This window comes from Aquila chrysaetos, chromosome 4 (genome assembly GCF_900496995.4).
Source record: "Aquila chrysaetos chrysaetos chromosome 4, bAquChr1.4, whole genome shotgun sequence".
Classification (NCBI taxonomy): Eukaryota; Metazoa; Chordata; class Aves; order Accipitriformes; family Accipitridae; genus Aquila; species Aquila chrysaetos.
In genome coordinates, this window is record NC_044007.1 from 40,041,287 (window position 1) to 40,056,249 (window position 14,963).

General features: G+C 37.7%; 1 protein-coding gene across 3 annotated transcripts in view; it reads right to left on the reverse strand.

Moving 5' to 3' along the window:
• NKAIN3 (sodium/potassium transporting ATPase interacting 3) overlaps nt 1-14,963 on the reverse strand; it is a 385,239-nt gene that overhangs the window by 180,440 nt on the left and 189,836 nt on the right. For all 3 annotated transcript variants that reach the window (XM_030012706.1, XM_030012704.1, XM_030012705.1), the window contains exon 3: nt 7,582-7,662. In XM_030012706.1, the coding sequence (XP_029868566.1) occupies nt 7,582-7,662 (81 nt within the window). The remainder of the gene's footprint in view (nt 1-7,581; nt 7,663-14,963) is intronic.

A 14,963-nucleotide genomic window follows, 5' to 3' on the forward strand; every position in this document is an offset into this window, starting at 1 on the left:
GGAAACAGTCATTGTATTCTAAACAGAAGCTACCACAAGCAGCTTCTGCTCCTGCACGTATTGATGTCAGCCTAACACATCAAAAAATACTGTTTGCAAGTATCATTGAATGGCATACCACCAGCACACTGAATCTATGATTAACAATACCTAATACCAGCCAAGGCCAGAGCTATTATTCTGAAGCACTGAATTGTTGTTTCTTTTCAATATTACACTGCATAACTTCACAGTAAATTGGTTTCCAGGTTTATTACCAAAGTAATTAAAAATGCAAAAGGTTGCTGTTTGAACAGAACATTATGGAAAAGTATTAAATACAATTGAACCTGGAGATTATTTCTCTTTATGGTGAGAGAGCAGCAGGATGGGAGGAGCAACTTGCATAAGGAAGGTTATATTAGAAGTTCATATTTTAGCAAAACACATTTCAGTGGAAACTCTATTGTAGGAAAGGGCACAAGAATAACAAAAAGGAGGCAACTGGTTCTAAAAACTTGTTTGTTTAGTTTTGGGGGTTTTAAAAAAAAAAACAACAAAACCCAAACCTTTTACTTCTGAGAGCTGGTTCAAAGAAAGAGTAAATGCCAAGCATTAAAACTTATATTGGGGTCATTTTTGTTTGCCTTTATATTAGTTTAGTTTGATTTACTTAAATGGTGTTTAATTAGCACTCCTCCTTTTCCATGTCAGAGAAGATACTGGAACTTTACTTTTAAAACAAAAGTTGTTTAAACCCTTTTGGAATAATAAAGTTGGGGAAGGAGGAGGCAGCAGAGGGTCCAAACCTCAAAGAAATTAAAACAATCTTTTCATCAGGTTTAATTTCTGCAAGTTGAATTTTATTAGCGCACACTATGAAGAGATTATGTTTAAATACTGCTATAAAACTAGTCATTTGTAATGTCTAGAAATTGCAGAATGTCTAGAATTACAGTACATCTACTGCTTTAGCGTGATCCATTATTGTGCATATCACAGCTAGTAGCAGCTGATGGCACCAGCTGAAGCAAATGGACATACAGTAGTGGGGGGAATAAGAAGGTAATGGGTATGTAGTCTCCCAAGGCCCAAGAGAGATGCTGACCAAAAGCAACTGATATGAATCAGATGTGTGTGGGAAGAAATTCTCAGCTGAGTTGGACATGAATGTATGCACCATGTCCAACAGTGAAGAAACATACTATTATCACTCTCACGTTGTCCTCAGTGAAGGATGTGTTGCTGTGAAAGGCAATGATTTGTGTTCAATTAAAAATCCATCAACAGAACAGAAAGCACATGAGTCTTATCTGTAACAGATGTCTAATCTCTATCAGGAGTGAACCGCAATGACAGCATTGCCTCCCACTTGGTGTCACAGAGCTGAACACCAAAAGCCCACCTGCGCAGGCTCAAGAACTGACATTATCCACCTCAGAGCCTCCACTGGGGTTCCCCATTTTCTGTGTCACTACACACCTGCTGGGGAAAAAAAGCCAGAGACACCCCACGCTCCCCAGCTGGAATGCCACTCCTTCTGAAGTTAACGACACTCTGATAATGACATCTTTGATTAAAGATGAGTCTTCAACTTGTACTCACTTTTTCATTTTTAACACCCCTACCCTAAACCATCCACAGACACTATCTTGGGTTTTTATCTTAACAGAGGCTTATTTCTACAGATTAAAAATAGCAGGGCAGAAGAGTTACCTAGATCACCCCACACTGACACTCCTTTACTTCATTCTTCAAATTATCCAGTGACAAGGCTTTGTAACAGCTTTAGATCCTATTCAGTGCCTTTACTATTAAAAAGCTTCTCCTGACCTCCAACCAAATCTTCTTTGACACATGCTCAGCAAATTATTTCTTGCCCTTCTTCCCAGTGGATATGAAAAAAACTGATCACTTTCCTCCACATAAAAATCACTTACATGTGAGTAGATGTACTATGATCTACCTTCAGTCTTCTGCTTAGATTAAGGAAGTCCTTTACCCTCCACCTGCTTATTTTCCATGCAGGTTTTATGGATGCTGCCAACTTTGTCCACAAGCTTTTGGAGTGGGCTATTCCATAGAGCTAATCATGATGTTAATTACACCAAAATAATTGACTGTTTTCTCACTTACAGCAGCACAAGTTAGAATGAGGATCACTTTTTCTTTCATACTGTTAGCCTGAATTCAAGCAACGCTTAGTTAGAATGAGGATCACTTTTTCTTTCATATTGTTAGCCTGAATTCAAGCAACGCTTAGTTAGAATGAGGATCACTTTTTCTTTCATATTGTTAGCCTGAATTCAAGCAACGCTTATGCTCTCATTTCACATTAAAAAAAAACCAACACAAAACCCCCCAGAAAAACCACAAGCCCCAGCATATACCTTTACATCTCTATTAATTACAAATTAGCATTGGTTTTGAGTTTAACTTACTCTATTTGAGGTGATTAGATATAATTGCACAACAATTAAGGATTGACTGACATGCACCAGATGGAGTAAATTGGATTCCAGAAGTAGCCAGGATAAAGTCCACATAATTAGCCCCCATTCTGATGTACAATATTTTGTTTAGAAAAAGAGTACTAGGTTTCCATTCCCACAGCGTTTTACTAAGTAATTTATTAGTCCATTTTGTCCCCACATGGAATAAATCATTAATTTTAACAGAGTTATAATTCTATCCTCCAACTACAGATCCATGTAAGAATTCAGCCTATAGTTCTGTCTCCAGCTTAATAAAGTTGGCTGGGAGCTCTACAGACTTTGAACTTCTATTGATAAAAGTAAATATTACTAGAAAAAAAATATGTGAAAAGAGATTGTTTTATTAATTAACATATACAAAATTTCCTTTGACTTCAGGGGAAAGGTTAATGAAGCTAGTGTCACAGGCACATTAGAGAGTTCATATTCACCTACATTCAATACCTAAAACTAAGGACCAGATAATAAACATAAGCTGTTTTAGCAGTAGTTTTCTACCAAATGTATGAGTGTTTGTCATGCAAATCCTTGGCCAAAAGCAATAAAAGAGTCAGTTGACAGAGAGCTCAACCTTGAGAGCTAAACTTAAAGTAATCCTGAATGAGGCAAAGTTCATGCTCAAGAAGCATGGCACAGAAAAACTGCAGAACAAGCAAAAACATCACAGAAAAAGAAGAGAGCTCATCAACGTTGCCCAGATGCTTAGGTAAGGCATATCAAAAAACAGGAAAGGAGTATACAGTACTGGAATGCTGCTATACATTTACTGAATAAAGGCATTAACACATGCAAACAAATGTCACTAACTCAAAATAAAACAAGTGGTAGAAAAGTGGTCTATCAAAAAGTATCAGTTAGATTAGCAAATGATAAATACAAATAAACACAGCTATTTTCATACTAGATCTGAAATACCGGAGGGATATAAATGATAGAAATATTAACTGTACATACTAAACAAATGAAGTCTCCTTTGTACAGAAGTACATAAAAGAACGTATTGCTGGGGGTGGAGGGCTGGCTTATACAAGTTAGAAGTTCTCTTGTCCATATTTAAGAAGAACATACAAAACTTCAAAGTAACAGCTTCTGGTATTGTATGAGGTAAGATACAATCAATGTTTATTTTCAAATGCTCTTTAGAGAATTTTTTTTTGCCTCTTATTCTTGAGATTTGTGTTTACGTCTATATGTTTTGAATTGTCCATACTCTCAAATGTGGCAATTAGAACACATTTTCATTTCAAGAAAGAGAATAAGATCCAAACAACTAGTGAGCTCATGTATGGATGTAGCAACCTGTCATCCTTCAGCAGAGGATTAAAAGGTCATGTTACAATAGCGGCTTTGTTTCTCTCATACAGAGTGGTTAACAGTAAAACTTACGCTTTCAATTTCATAAAAGTAGTAAATGAAAAATACAGGCAAATTTCATTCTTCATACAGGCAGGTTTTTTCACTGCTAAAATCAGAAATGAAAAAAAGAATGCAAAAACCTAAGTTAACAGAAACAAAAAAGATTTATATATTTATTTTCTTTCTAATCAAATAGTTTCTTTAGCCCTGCAAAAAGCATTAAAATTTTATTTGCACATCTGTAATATAAGTGAAAAAGGAGCTTGACTTATTTGCTGTTTATAAGGTAGTTAAAGAGGAAACCTTTACTCATTAGCTTTCTACTTACAACACACAGCTGTGGGAGAGCCAGGTTTATTTCCTTTTCACACCCGAGAAGACTTGAATCCATATCATCCTATTCCCAGGAGATTGCCCTAATTACCATACTGTAGTTATTGGGGAGTGCTTCCACAGAAAGCTCATCTGTGAAGGTTTCCCTCTTTGTATAAAATAATATGATATTTATTGGAGCAGGGACTAAGACCCAAGTGAAATCCTTGATGACAAGCCTACACCATACATACAGTCTTTCAGTTCCCAGCTTACCACTCCCCACCAGCTTCCTCCACTCAGGTCTACCAGTTTGGCCCTCCAGATTATTAAAAACAAACTTTGGTGGGAATTTGGCTATGTTTGAAATCGCCTTTTTTTTTTTCAAATTACTTTAAAACATGAAAAAAGTTTTCAACTAAAAATATACTTTCCATGTCACTCTTGTGAAGAAACGTCATACTTTTCTGAAAGAATGGAAAGGATGAAGTCACATACATCATGTTTGACACTGGGAGGATAGGTGGCAGAAGTTTCCATCACCCTTTATCAAGAAAAGTTTAAAGATCTTGGTGTACTAGATCCATAAACTTTAAACTAAATATCAGGCTGATCTTTTAAAAAAAAAAAAAAAAAAAATCAGTTTACCAGGAAAATCTGAACATTATGCATTATAATTGAAGGAAAAATGTTTCCTTCAAACTCTTACAGCAAAGAACAGGTCTAAGTTACCTACATTCTTCTTATTCAAATTTTCTGTTAACATTAGTGGAACTTCTTGGCAGCATTAAACAGAGAATATTCAAAGCAGATCTTCCCTTCCACCGCAAGACTAAGAGCTGAGCAAAATTTCAGTGGTGGGGGGTTTCTATTAGGACATTTGAAAAGTCTGGTCTGTCCACATTGTATGCGTACTCCATGTGAAGGTAGTGAATCAAAATTGCCATTTAATATTGCACCAAGTTATATTTTCTGATAGTATTCATAACTGAAGACCTAATAAATTCACAGGACTCCAAGCAACAGCTAACTCTGGTTCTGGTCAGAGCAAATATAAACATGATAGTGCTTAAAAACAAACAGACCAACAGAAATCAGTCAGCTGCCAGACAGCATCATAATTTTCCCTGATAGTATATCAATAGAATTTAAAAGTTAGAATCAATCTGCATTCATTTCAGAAACAAAACCTTTTTTTAAATGGAAGACTAGAACAATAGCAAGAAAAAAGTTGAATATTCCCTGCCAAGAATTCAATGCTGAGAAAATAGCCATCCTTGAAAAGCTTCTGATGGTGTTTGATTTGCCAACGACACTAATGTACCTTGGTGACAGCACATTTCTATCATGCCTGACAACACAGGAGCATATTCATGGAAAGCAATGATGACATTTTTAAGCTAGCACCTTGAGTAAAATGTGGGTCCCAGTTAAGTCAGTGTCAAATACCCATCAATGTATAAATACCCAGGATTTTACACATATGGTGCAAAAAGACCTCAGTTTCTGGATGACTGCATCATCTCTAGCATGGTTTTCAGAAACAGCATTAAACAAACCCCAAATTCCATGGTTTACTGAACAAAATTCTTGATTCTATCATTACTAGCTTGGTCCCAATACCGTTGCCTTTGATGAAATCTATACAAGAGCAGTTAACTTCCATGGAAATAATTTTGTGTCTACCACTTTGTTGAGAAACTACTTTTCAAATGTTGTAATTATAAAGCACAAGATAAAAATGCCACCAGAATTCTGAGATCAACTGAAGTGCATACTAATAAAAGGCATTTTCCTCAACTGTTGAGTAATATTTGTGCTGCTATTTCTCTGCATTGTGATTTGTCATATATGTTAAGTATGAAGACCTAAAAATGAAACACGGTGGTGAAACTGGAAGATACAAGATTTCAATTCATACCTGCTGGTTTATAATCCCCTTACACTAAGGGTATGACGAGAATCCTTTGCAATCAACAGAAAGACAACTCAAATTTTCACAAACTCAGGGGCCAGACTAAAAGTTTTGCTTCACTTCCTAGGCACTTAGATAAAACCACTAGTTATCCATAAAAATATAATAGTCGCTATAAAAACAGTCATCACCCAACTGATTGAAAAAATACAAACTCTGTGTATAATGAAAATGAACAATTACTTTGGGCATTCATCACTTCCATGTGTTGCTCTTCTGTTCATCTAATAGATTTTTAAGTCAGAACATACCAATATGATCATTTATTTTGATCATCTATGAAGTGCACTAATTTCCTCATCAAGCCTATGACTTCTGGTGAACTACATCATATCTGGAGAAAAAATAAACTGTTGTAGCTTTTCACTATGGAATTTTATCACCAAAGGAATCAATCACTGAAAGCTTTAATTTTAATGGAATTTTTACTGAGTAAATTAAATTTTATTTCTTATTAAATCAGTTTCACCACTTTTCTGTTTGTTGTCAGCCAAAAGCAAGGAGTTTTAATGCTGAACCCAAAAAAGTATGTAGTTCGCAAATGTTCCCATCTGAACTGAGTGGAGTTCACAACTCTAAAAACATTGCATGAATTAACAGTGATGTAGTTCATATCACTAAGTCTACAATCAGTAATGGGGACCTTTATTCTATTAGTAATACCAGGATCAGCATACACTATGGGCATACTGTGCCTGGAATCATTTAAGCATGAATGTGTTAAACAAAGATCAATATCACCTACGTCCAACAGGAGGATGAAAAGCAGCAGATGTTGTATGGAACTCACTGTAGATACAATGCTAAATATAACCTATGCTAACGTAAGTGCTACCTTGTACAAAAGCAACCTGTATCTCGATACTTCCAGCAAACATTTCTCTTCTAATCAGAGGTTTGAATAAGCAATCAGTGACCTAGAGGACTGAGTGTCATGTAAAGGAGAGTTTTATTCAGATCTGAAAAAAAAGTCATCCTTTGCCATTTGTTCTTTTCTAAAGAATTAACATTCTCACCATGAGACCAATTTGCTCAACAAGTTGTTACATTAACCTTCTTAGTAACTTTCTTTAGCTGCTTTCAAAGCAGTCTCGGAAATTCAGATACACTTTTCATACATGCTTGAAAATTCAACCAAAATGACATTGTTTTTCAACAATCAAAAAGAACCTCAAATTTTCCACTGAATAACCTTACCTCCCCCCTTCCACCCTCCCTCCAGGATGGTACTTCAGAAGGCACCTGTAATTCAGATTCATTGCATTTATGTACTTTAAACCCATGACTATTTACTATCATCAGAGAAGTTCAAACACTGGAGTTCTCGTCGGAGGGGAAATCTGAAGATCAAATTGTATGTTCAAACAACCACATTTTTCTTCTATGGTTCCAGCCTTCTAAAAATCTGACAGTCCTGCTGTTAAAACACCCTCCCATAAACCTGAAGAAGGATAAGTGACCTACCTTCGAAAGTCCGCCTACTTCCAAATAGAAGCAGATAATGAAAACATTCCAGGTGACCCACAGGGCAGTCCACACCGTGTACTAAACACAAAGCCGGATGAAAGCAAAAAGACAGAAAAATAAAATGTGAAGATGAAAAGACTTTATACTGAGCAGATCAATAATAAAAAACCTGATATCAATAAGCATTGTTCTTCTGGGAACAGCCAAGTGCAGAGAGTTCAGAAAAGGAGGTCTCCCTGCAGAAGTCCCCTAAGAACCATAGGAAATTACAAATCCAATATTCATTGCTGCTCTGAATAAACACCAATAAAAGAGATTTCTTCTTTACAGTTTTATACTATCCTACTGATACCAATTAAGTCCAAAATGCTGACTTAAACACTGTTTTTGGGGCAACTGTGAGTAATTTGTAAATCATGATTTAGCTCTGTTAAAGGAGATTCCAGAATAGTAAAATAATTTAAATAAGCAAATATTATTAAAATAATATTTAAATATTATGAAGAAAGACACAAGAAAAAAACACTACCAAATAAAACAAAAGATCTATTGATCTGATGATTTGGATTTTTTTTAAAAAAACCAAACAGATAAAGGGTAAAGCTGGTCTCTTAAGATCTCTTCCTGAAAGAGATATTTTAATTACATGAAAAATAGCTCACTATTTCTCCAGTCCTCGTGGCCATGAACCCAATCCTACAATGCACCCTTAACAGGTGAACATACCCATATCTCTTCTGGGTTCTCCATCATCCTACCCTAGTGCAAAACTGAACTCATACTTCACCCACAGCATGAATGGGAGATTAATTTGTCTACCTTAAATTATTTTTTGTATTTTAATTGTCAGCATAATTGACTGGCACTATTTCCTCACAGATGCACTGTTTACCTATATACAACTGCAAACTACGTCCAATTAACTCTCCAAGCAGTATCCCTCAGAAGCATTTCTGTGTGAGGGGCTAGGTGCACGCTCAGCCACGCTGGAGCTACACCGACCTGAAAAATGCAATGAGGAGCAGCCCTGCCACTTTACATTTATGCGCTTATAAACTTCACAGTGGAGAACTGCTGCTAAGTGCCTTTGCAAGTCTAATTAGCTGTGACCAGGTGAGGCTAATATGCTATTGTTTTGCTTCAATATACTCAGTAAAGCTCAACACCCTAATCTACAATATGCTACATTGGACGGGTGCCATCAGCTTGGCTTTCTTGGGCAGTTTTGGGCTATGTTCCTCTCTTCCTTCCCCTCCCTGTGATGTATAATGAAAGGTTCAGGTGAAGAGGGTTGAATTTTTCCCCACTTTGATTACCCCCACTTGCATACAGTCGTTTCTGTACAGCAAACAGGATAACTGCTTTAATTTAATTTCTTATGATGTACTTGGCAGTTTGGAGGTGGCTACGGCATAAGAAGTAGGTCATTAATAAACAAAATGAGAGTAACACTCCTGGGTCGTTTCTTCTTGCTTACAGAGAAGGGCAGTGTGGCAACTGAAGGCTGGGTTATTATAAAATATACAAAGCTGCTGTGGTCTGTGAGCAGTATAAGGTCTGTACTACTAATAAGATTAACTTAAAAGAGGGTATCACATTTTACCACACTTGCTGACTCTGTAGTAACTCATCATAAGCTCCTGATTTTCCAACATAGGTCCTCAGAACATTAGGTGCAGAGTGTTCAAAATTAATGAACACTTAATACAAGCACAGCTGCTCATAGAAAGCAGATTTCAGAATATTCAGGAGAATTCCCCTATTTAAGAAAGAATTTTTTTATCCATCCATGAATTAAATCTGTCATCACAACAACAGGAAACCTACTCGATCTGCCAGGCCAAGTCAAATCTGTTACTCGCCTCATTCTGTCCCATGGGCACCCGTGACAACTCTGAACCACACAGGCAAAAACTGTCTGAACATGCTTTCCCAGGCCAAGCTACTCTGTTTTACACACTCAGGACCTGTTTCATTCCTTATCCACTGTGAGGATTACTGAAAGAGAAGTGCAGGTCCAAAGAAGGTGTGCACCTTGAAACCCAGCTGCTGTGTATGGAGAGGCTCTTCCTGCACTATCACTGAACTGCAGGAATATAAATTTAAGATCCATTTGCTTTAAGAACATAATAATTAGATATTCAGTAATTACTACTATATAATTTTTAAAAGTAAGAAAGTTACTGTCCACATTTGAAAACACATCTTTTTGGATATGCAAGTAGCAGAATTTTTTCCTTGTATAGTGTCATAGGTACTTAAGGAAGACTGCATCAAAAGAAAAGTTTTGAGACAGCAAAAGCAAGAAAGCAAAATCAGGAAATGTCAGGATTCTGGTTATATTTGCCATCTTAATTTTTCTCTTTTGTGAATGTGCAATACAATGCAAACATTAATTAATTCATCATAGGTTTGTTTTTATTTTAAAAGACCCTACCTTACTCAATACATTTTGTGGACAGCTAACTCAATTCTTCATTTCTCTTTGTCACTCAGACCCTGCTCTGAGGACAGAATTTTAATTTCCTCATGAGGTTTTCTAAGATGCTCATCACTGTAATGTGTGAGCGCTGCACAAACATTAACTAATTTATTTTATGTTATAAGGGAATGATACAGCTGTCAGAATGCGAATGATGTTCTGATACATGCAGAGATTACATTCAGAAGTATTTATACATTATAGGCATCCAACTTGAGATTCTTAAGCCTTCATTTTTCAGAACACTTGGGGTTATACAGCGCTTTATAAGCTCAGTGTTCAGCTCCTTGTGGCTGAGCATTCAGCACTTGTGCAAATCAGACCAGAAGGTCTCAAGACAAGAACCCAGAACGCAAAGGGAAAACAAAGCATGTGAGAAGTTTGTTTTAAGTGATTAGCTTTGTGTCAAAAAAGCTTTCGGTAGTTGAGAGCAGAGATAAAACTCAGCTACCTGGAGTGGGTTTTACAACAAAAGCAATCCTTTTATTCTTGCTGTCACATGCCTCATTCTTCCCATGTCTTCTGTTTTCTGCAAATCAAGTTTCTATTCTATAGCTACTATCACCAGAAAACCACCAAATGTCTGTCCTTTCTATTCCAAATGAGGTACCCCTCAGAAAAAAATTATTATGCATCCACACAGTTCAAAACTGCAAATATATAAAAGGATCACATTAGGATTGCAGAGGAGTGATTTAATAACAGCTTTTCTTAATTTTTGAGTGTTTCTTCCTGAAAAATTTGTAATATTTTCTGAATGTTATGTGTGTAAATTTACATGTATATGCCTTCAAGGTTTAAAAAAACCCAAACCGTAACAACATTCCATTATGTGGCATCACACTAACACCTGCTTGGGTTGCTACGTGAGGCTTAACTTTCAGATCCATTACAAAGACCTCTCCTTTGAGCTGGCAGAGAAACTGCCTGCAGCCCCGGGTTGTCACCCGTTCTGTGAAGGGACAACAGGCAGGGGAAGGTGTCACAGATGCTGGCAGACATTTGCTGTCAGAGGAGGAGTGGTTAGGGTCTGAAGCATCAGGTTCACACTGAAGCTCAGAGTTCACTTCCCTCCCAAGGCACCTCACCTAACCCATTTCATGACCTGACCTGCCATTCAACCTCTCCCGCCCTGTGTCCTGAGCATTACCCTGATGGTCCTGCTGTGCCTGCTCCTTCTTACTCTCCCACACCCAGAGATTGCTGCCCCAGTTCTTTGGCCTGCCACATTCAGTCCCCCCAGGCTCAGCTGGTCTCATCACAACCCTCACCATATCTGGCATGAAGAAGGAATTTTCCACACAGGTTGAAGCAATAAGAAGAATTGGGTTTTTTTATTTTATACCCCTATGATGCTCTACTTAAAAATCACCTGGACATTTTCACCTAACAGATTCCTTCTGCTAGAAGGACCTAGGACACTGGTGATAATCTTTGCTGATTTCTCTCCATGATGCACTGTATACTTTCTTGCTTTTGGTGTTTTGCCCTAAGGATTGTATACTATGTGGTGTGAGGAAGCATTTGGAGTCTTATATGAGTTATGTGGAGAGAGTACTCCCTAAACCTTGCTGGTTAAATGTCTATTAAATTATTGTTCAACCCAGCAGGTTCCTTTCAGATCCCCTTTCTTAATGCCAGCCTCTCTACAACAGTGATATTTCTATACCTCTTTTGACTCCACAGGTCATATTGAAACTGATGCAGAGATACCTTTCATATACCAGTGAAATACGACCATTTCTAGAGTTAAATCATTGGTATTAGATGGACACAATGTCACAAAAAGAAAGGGTTAAGGAAAAATGCAAAGGATGCCTTCTTAAACTGAAAGGTAAGAGAGAAAAGGGAAATTTCTAAGTTTGAATATTAGAAGGATTGTGGGATACATTTAGCTTTAATGAATAAACTATCTCAAGTGTATAGTTAATTTGAAGTGCAGCACCTCCTCTGACAGTGTCTTGGCATTAGGGGAAATAAATGTTGGCTCAGGGATACTTCAAAGGAGAGGCAGCAACTACTGAGTCATCAGATTGTCCCCCTGTAATACCTGGCTGTGCCTCAGAGGCATCAGTACTTACAGAGCAGGCATCAGTACTTACAGAGCCCTATTAAGTCATATTTGTGAAAGACGACAAGGAAAGTGGCATAAATCAACGTGATGGAACAGTAACAACTCAGGACTTACCAGGAAGGATATTCAAGGAGTAATTTTGGATGCCTAATATTTCACATGTGTTTTGAGTGTCTGTATAACATTTGCTTGAATACTGTGTAAAGTATCCTGTATAGCCTTTCTTCTGCTTTGGTTTTTTTTTTTTTTTTAAGAAACTGCATCCCAGCTTTTCAGGTGTACACATTGCCTATATATCATATTATTTAATGCAATAAATTAAGGCAAGTAAAGCAGAGATTTCCACCTTATATTCCTCTTATTTAAGTGTATTATTTTCATCTCTCACTGTTCATTAATACATTTGTATTCAGCTTTGGGCCAGGTTTCTGCCATTTTAGCTACATGACTCATCATTCAGAAGGCTTTTGAAGTCCCATATCAGAAGTAGGAGAGGGGAAAAAAACCCAGCTTTAACAAGTATCTTGTCATCATCTTTAATCAATTTTAACAGCCTGAAAATCTTGCTGGTGATGGCAAGTTCTGTTAAGAAAGGAAAAGCATGCACAGGGAAATGAATCACAGCAGAGCTCTGGAGCTGCGTGACAGGTGTGTTACAGCGTAGTTAGAACTGAAATTTAGCTGTTTTTTCTTCTTTGCAAATGTTTGGGTAAGTTTCAAATGAGCTAATATGGGAAAATTAGGAATCAGCTCTGCACTTTTATGTCTCCTGGGAACTTTGTACTGATTTAATTCAGCCACAAAATATTCCAGTAGTGAAAATAGCATATCCGCGTAGTGACAGGACAAATTGTTCACAAGAATTGATCTAGATTGCTAATTAATACAAAAACTATTAGAAATAATTATTGAATTTAAACTAATTAGGACACTTAGAGTTAATGCTGTTGCTCCCTCTCTCTCTCTGTGTTTTCTAAGCTCTGAGGCCTCAGAATTTTACCTATGAGCAAGTGACATTCCAGATTTATTTCAGAATCACCATCCTTATAGTCCTGTGTCTGAAGGACCGTAGCCAGAGAACATGAGCCACTACCTTTATCTACTTGGAATGACAATTGTCTTCGACAGAGATGCTTCATGACTCAGTCATTGCGTGGCAGCTCTTAGAGGGTGGGGCATATTTTTGGTAGAAAGCTCTCAGACCAAATTTTATATCACTCAAACTATGAAACAAACCTCAATTATTTATTCAGACTTTTAATCTACAATGGCTATGCTTATGCTGCTGTCAAAGAAATGACTGCAGCTTATGTAGTCATTAAATGTTAGTGACAAATTAGCTAGCCTGGGTTCAATGACAGTGGAAGAGTTAGAAGCATCCAACTGCTTTTGTGTTTATCCAGCTTCTATCACAGCCCTCACTGAGCTCCTTGGCTTCTAGGTACCTGGACCAAAAGCCTGCTCAATTGTGCCTGCAGAACTAGTCTCATATTTGACTGCAGTATAGATGTGCTTCAAGTTATGGCCCTACATGTAATACATTTATTCACTTACTTTCCCATTCCTGCTGTATGTTAAATTTGAGGGGAGAGAACATGACATATGCTGCAAAGGATGGCAAAGTGAAAGCTTTTGTGTAACTTCTCTTGTCAGGGAAACCTTCAGGCACAGCCTTCATTGCACAGAAGATAGATTAAAGAAGTTCTCTTAAGGTGAGACCAAGGACCCTAGAGCTGGTCAGCTTAAGTCAAGATCCCTACCAGAGTATGATAGAATATTATGGGGACAATTTGCACCCACGTGTGCCAGATCAATGTTGTGTAGACAGTTTACAGAAGCAAACTGTTGTATGTGACATGATTCTTTCTTTACTTCAATTTTTTATATTCCAATGGGATCATCTGCACTAGCAAAGCTGATTTCCAGGGAAGTCTTAAGGAAAAGACAATGGATGCTAAGCATACTTTTCTTCAAGTATTTGATTACTTTTCCGGTTAAACTGGATTTAGCTTAATCTAAACCAGGGGCTTCAGCAATCAGAGGACATAAAAGCATGAGTTGACATATTTCTTCTGTCAAAGCCACAGTACCAAATTGCTGCTCTAATGTGGGACACCAACCACTAACATATCCAGGGACTTAGATGTGGCTGAAGGTGCAGATATGGACTCAGAAGCCCATGAAGCTTCTCAATGAATTTGGAGCCCAATTCACCACTCAGAGCCTGGGTAGGAATCTCTCTGCATTGTGTTTAAGTAATACTGAAATTCATGACCCTACTGAAGATTTGCATTAAACAGACTTTATATTTGAAGGCAGCTGTAAAAGTTTACCACTGTAACAGGTGTACTGTGTTTTTAAAGGGTTTCAGAAGCCGGGAGGCAGTCTATGTCTTTCCTTGGGAGAGGTGCCTTCGGATTCCCTTTTGCCTTAGCGAAGACAGCCTGGAGCTGGCACTGGTAGGGGTCTTTGCTGTCTGTACCACTGACTCCTCTAGGGCTTCTGAGGACAGCTGGCAAAGCCCAGCTGCAGATGGGACAGCTCTAGGAAGCACAGCTTCTGGAGAGCATGTATTAGGTAAAGCCTGGAAGATCCTCAGGCTATAGCTCAACGAGCACTTTAAGCTGGTGTAACCCTGCAATGCTGCAGAAAGACTCCATGCGATTTTCCCCTTCCTCTGGCTACTTGCTCCCATTTGCCCTCTCGCACCTCCTCCCTTCTGCTGGAACAAGTGAAACAGGGCAGAGAGCTGATCCACACTTAAAAACACTGGAAAAGAAAATGGTTGCTTTTCAGCTGGATCTGTTCTGGTTTGATAGTTTA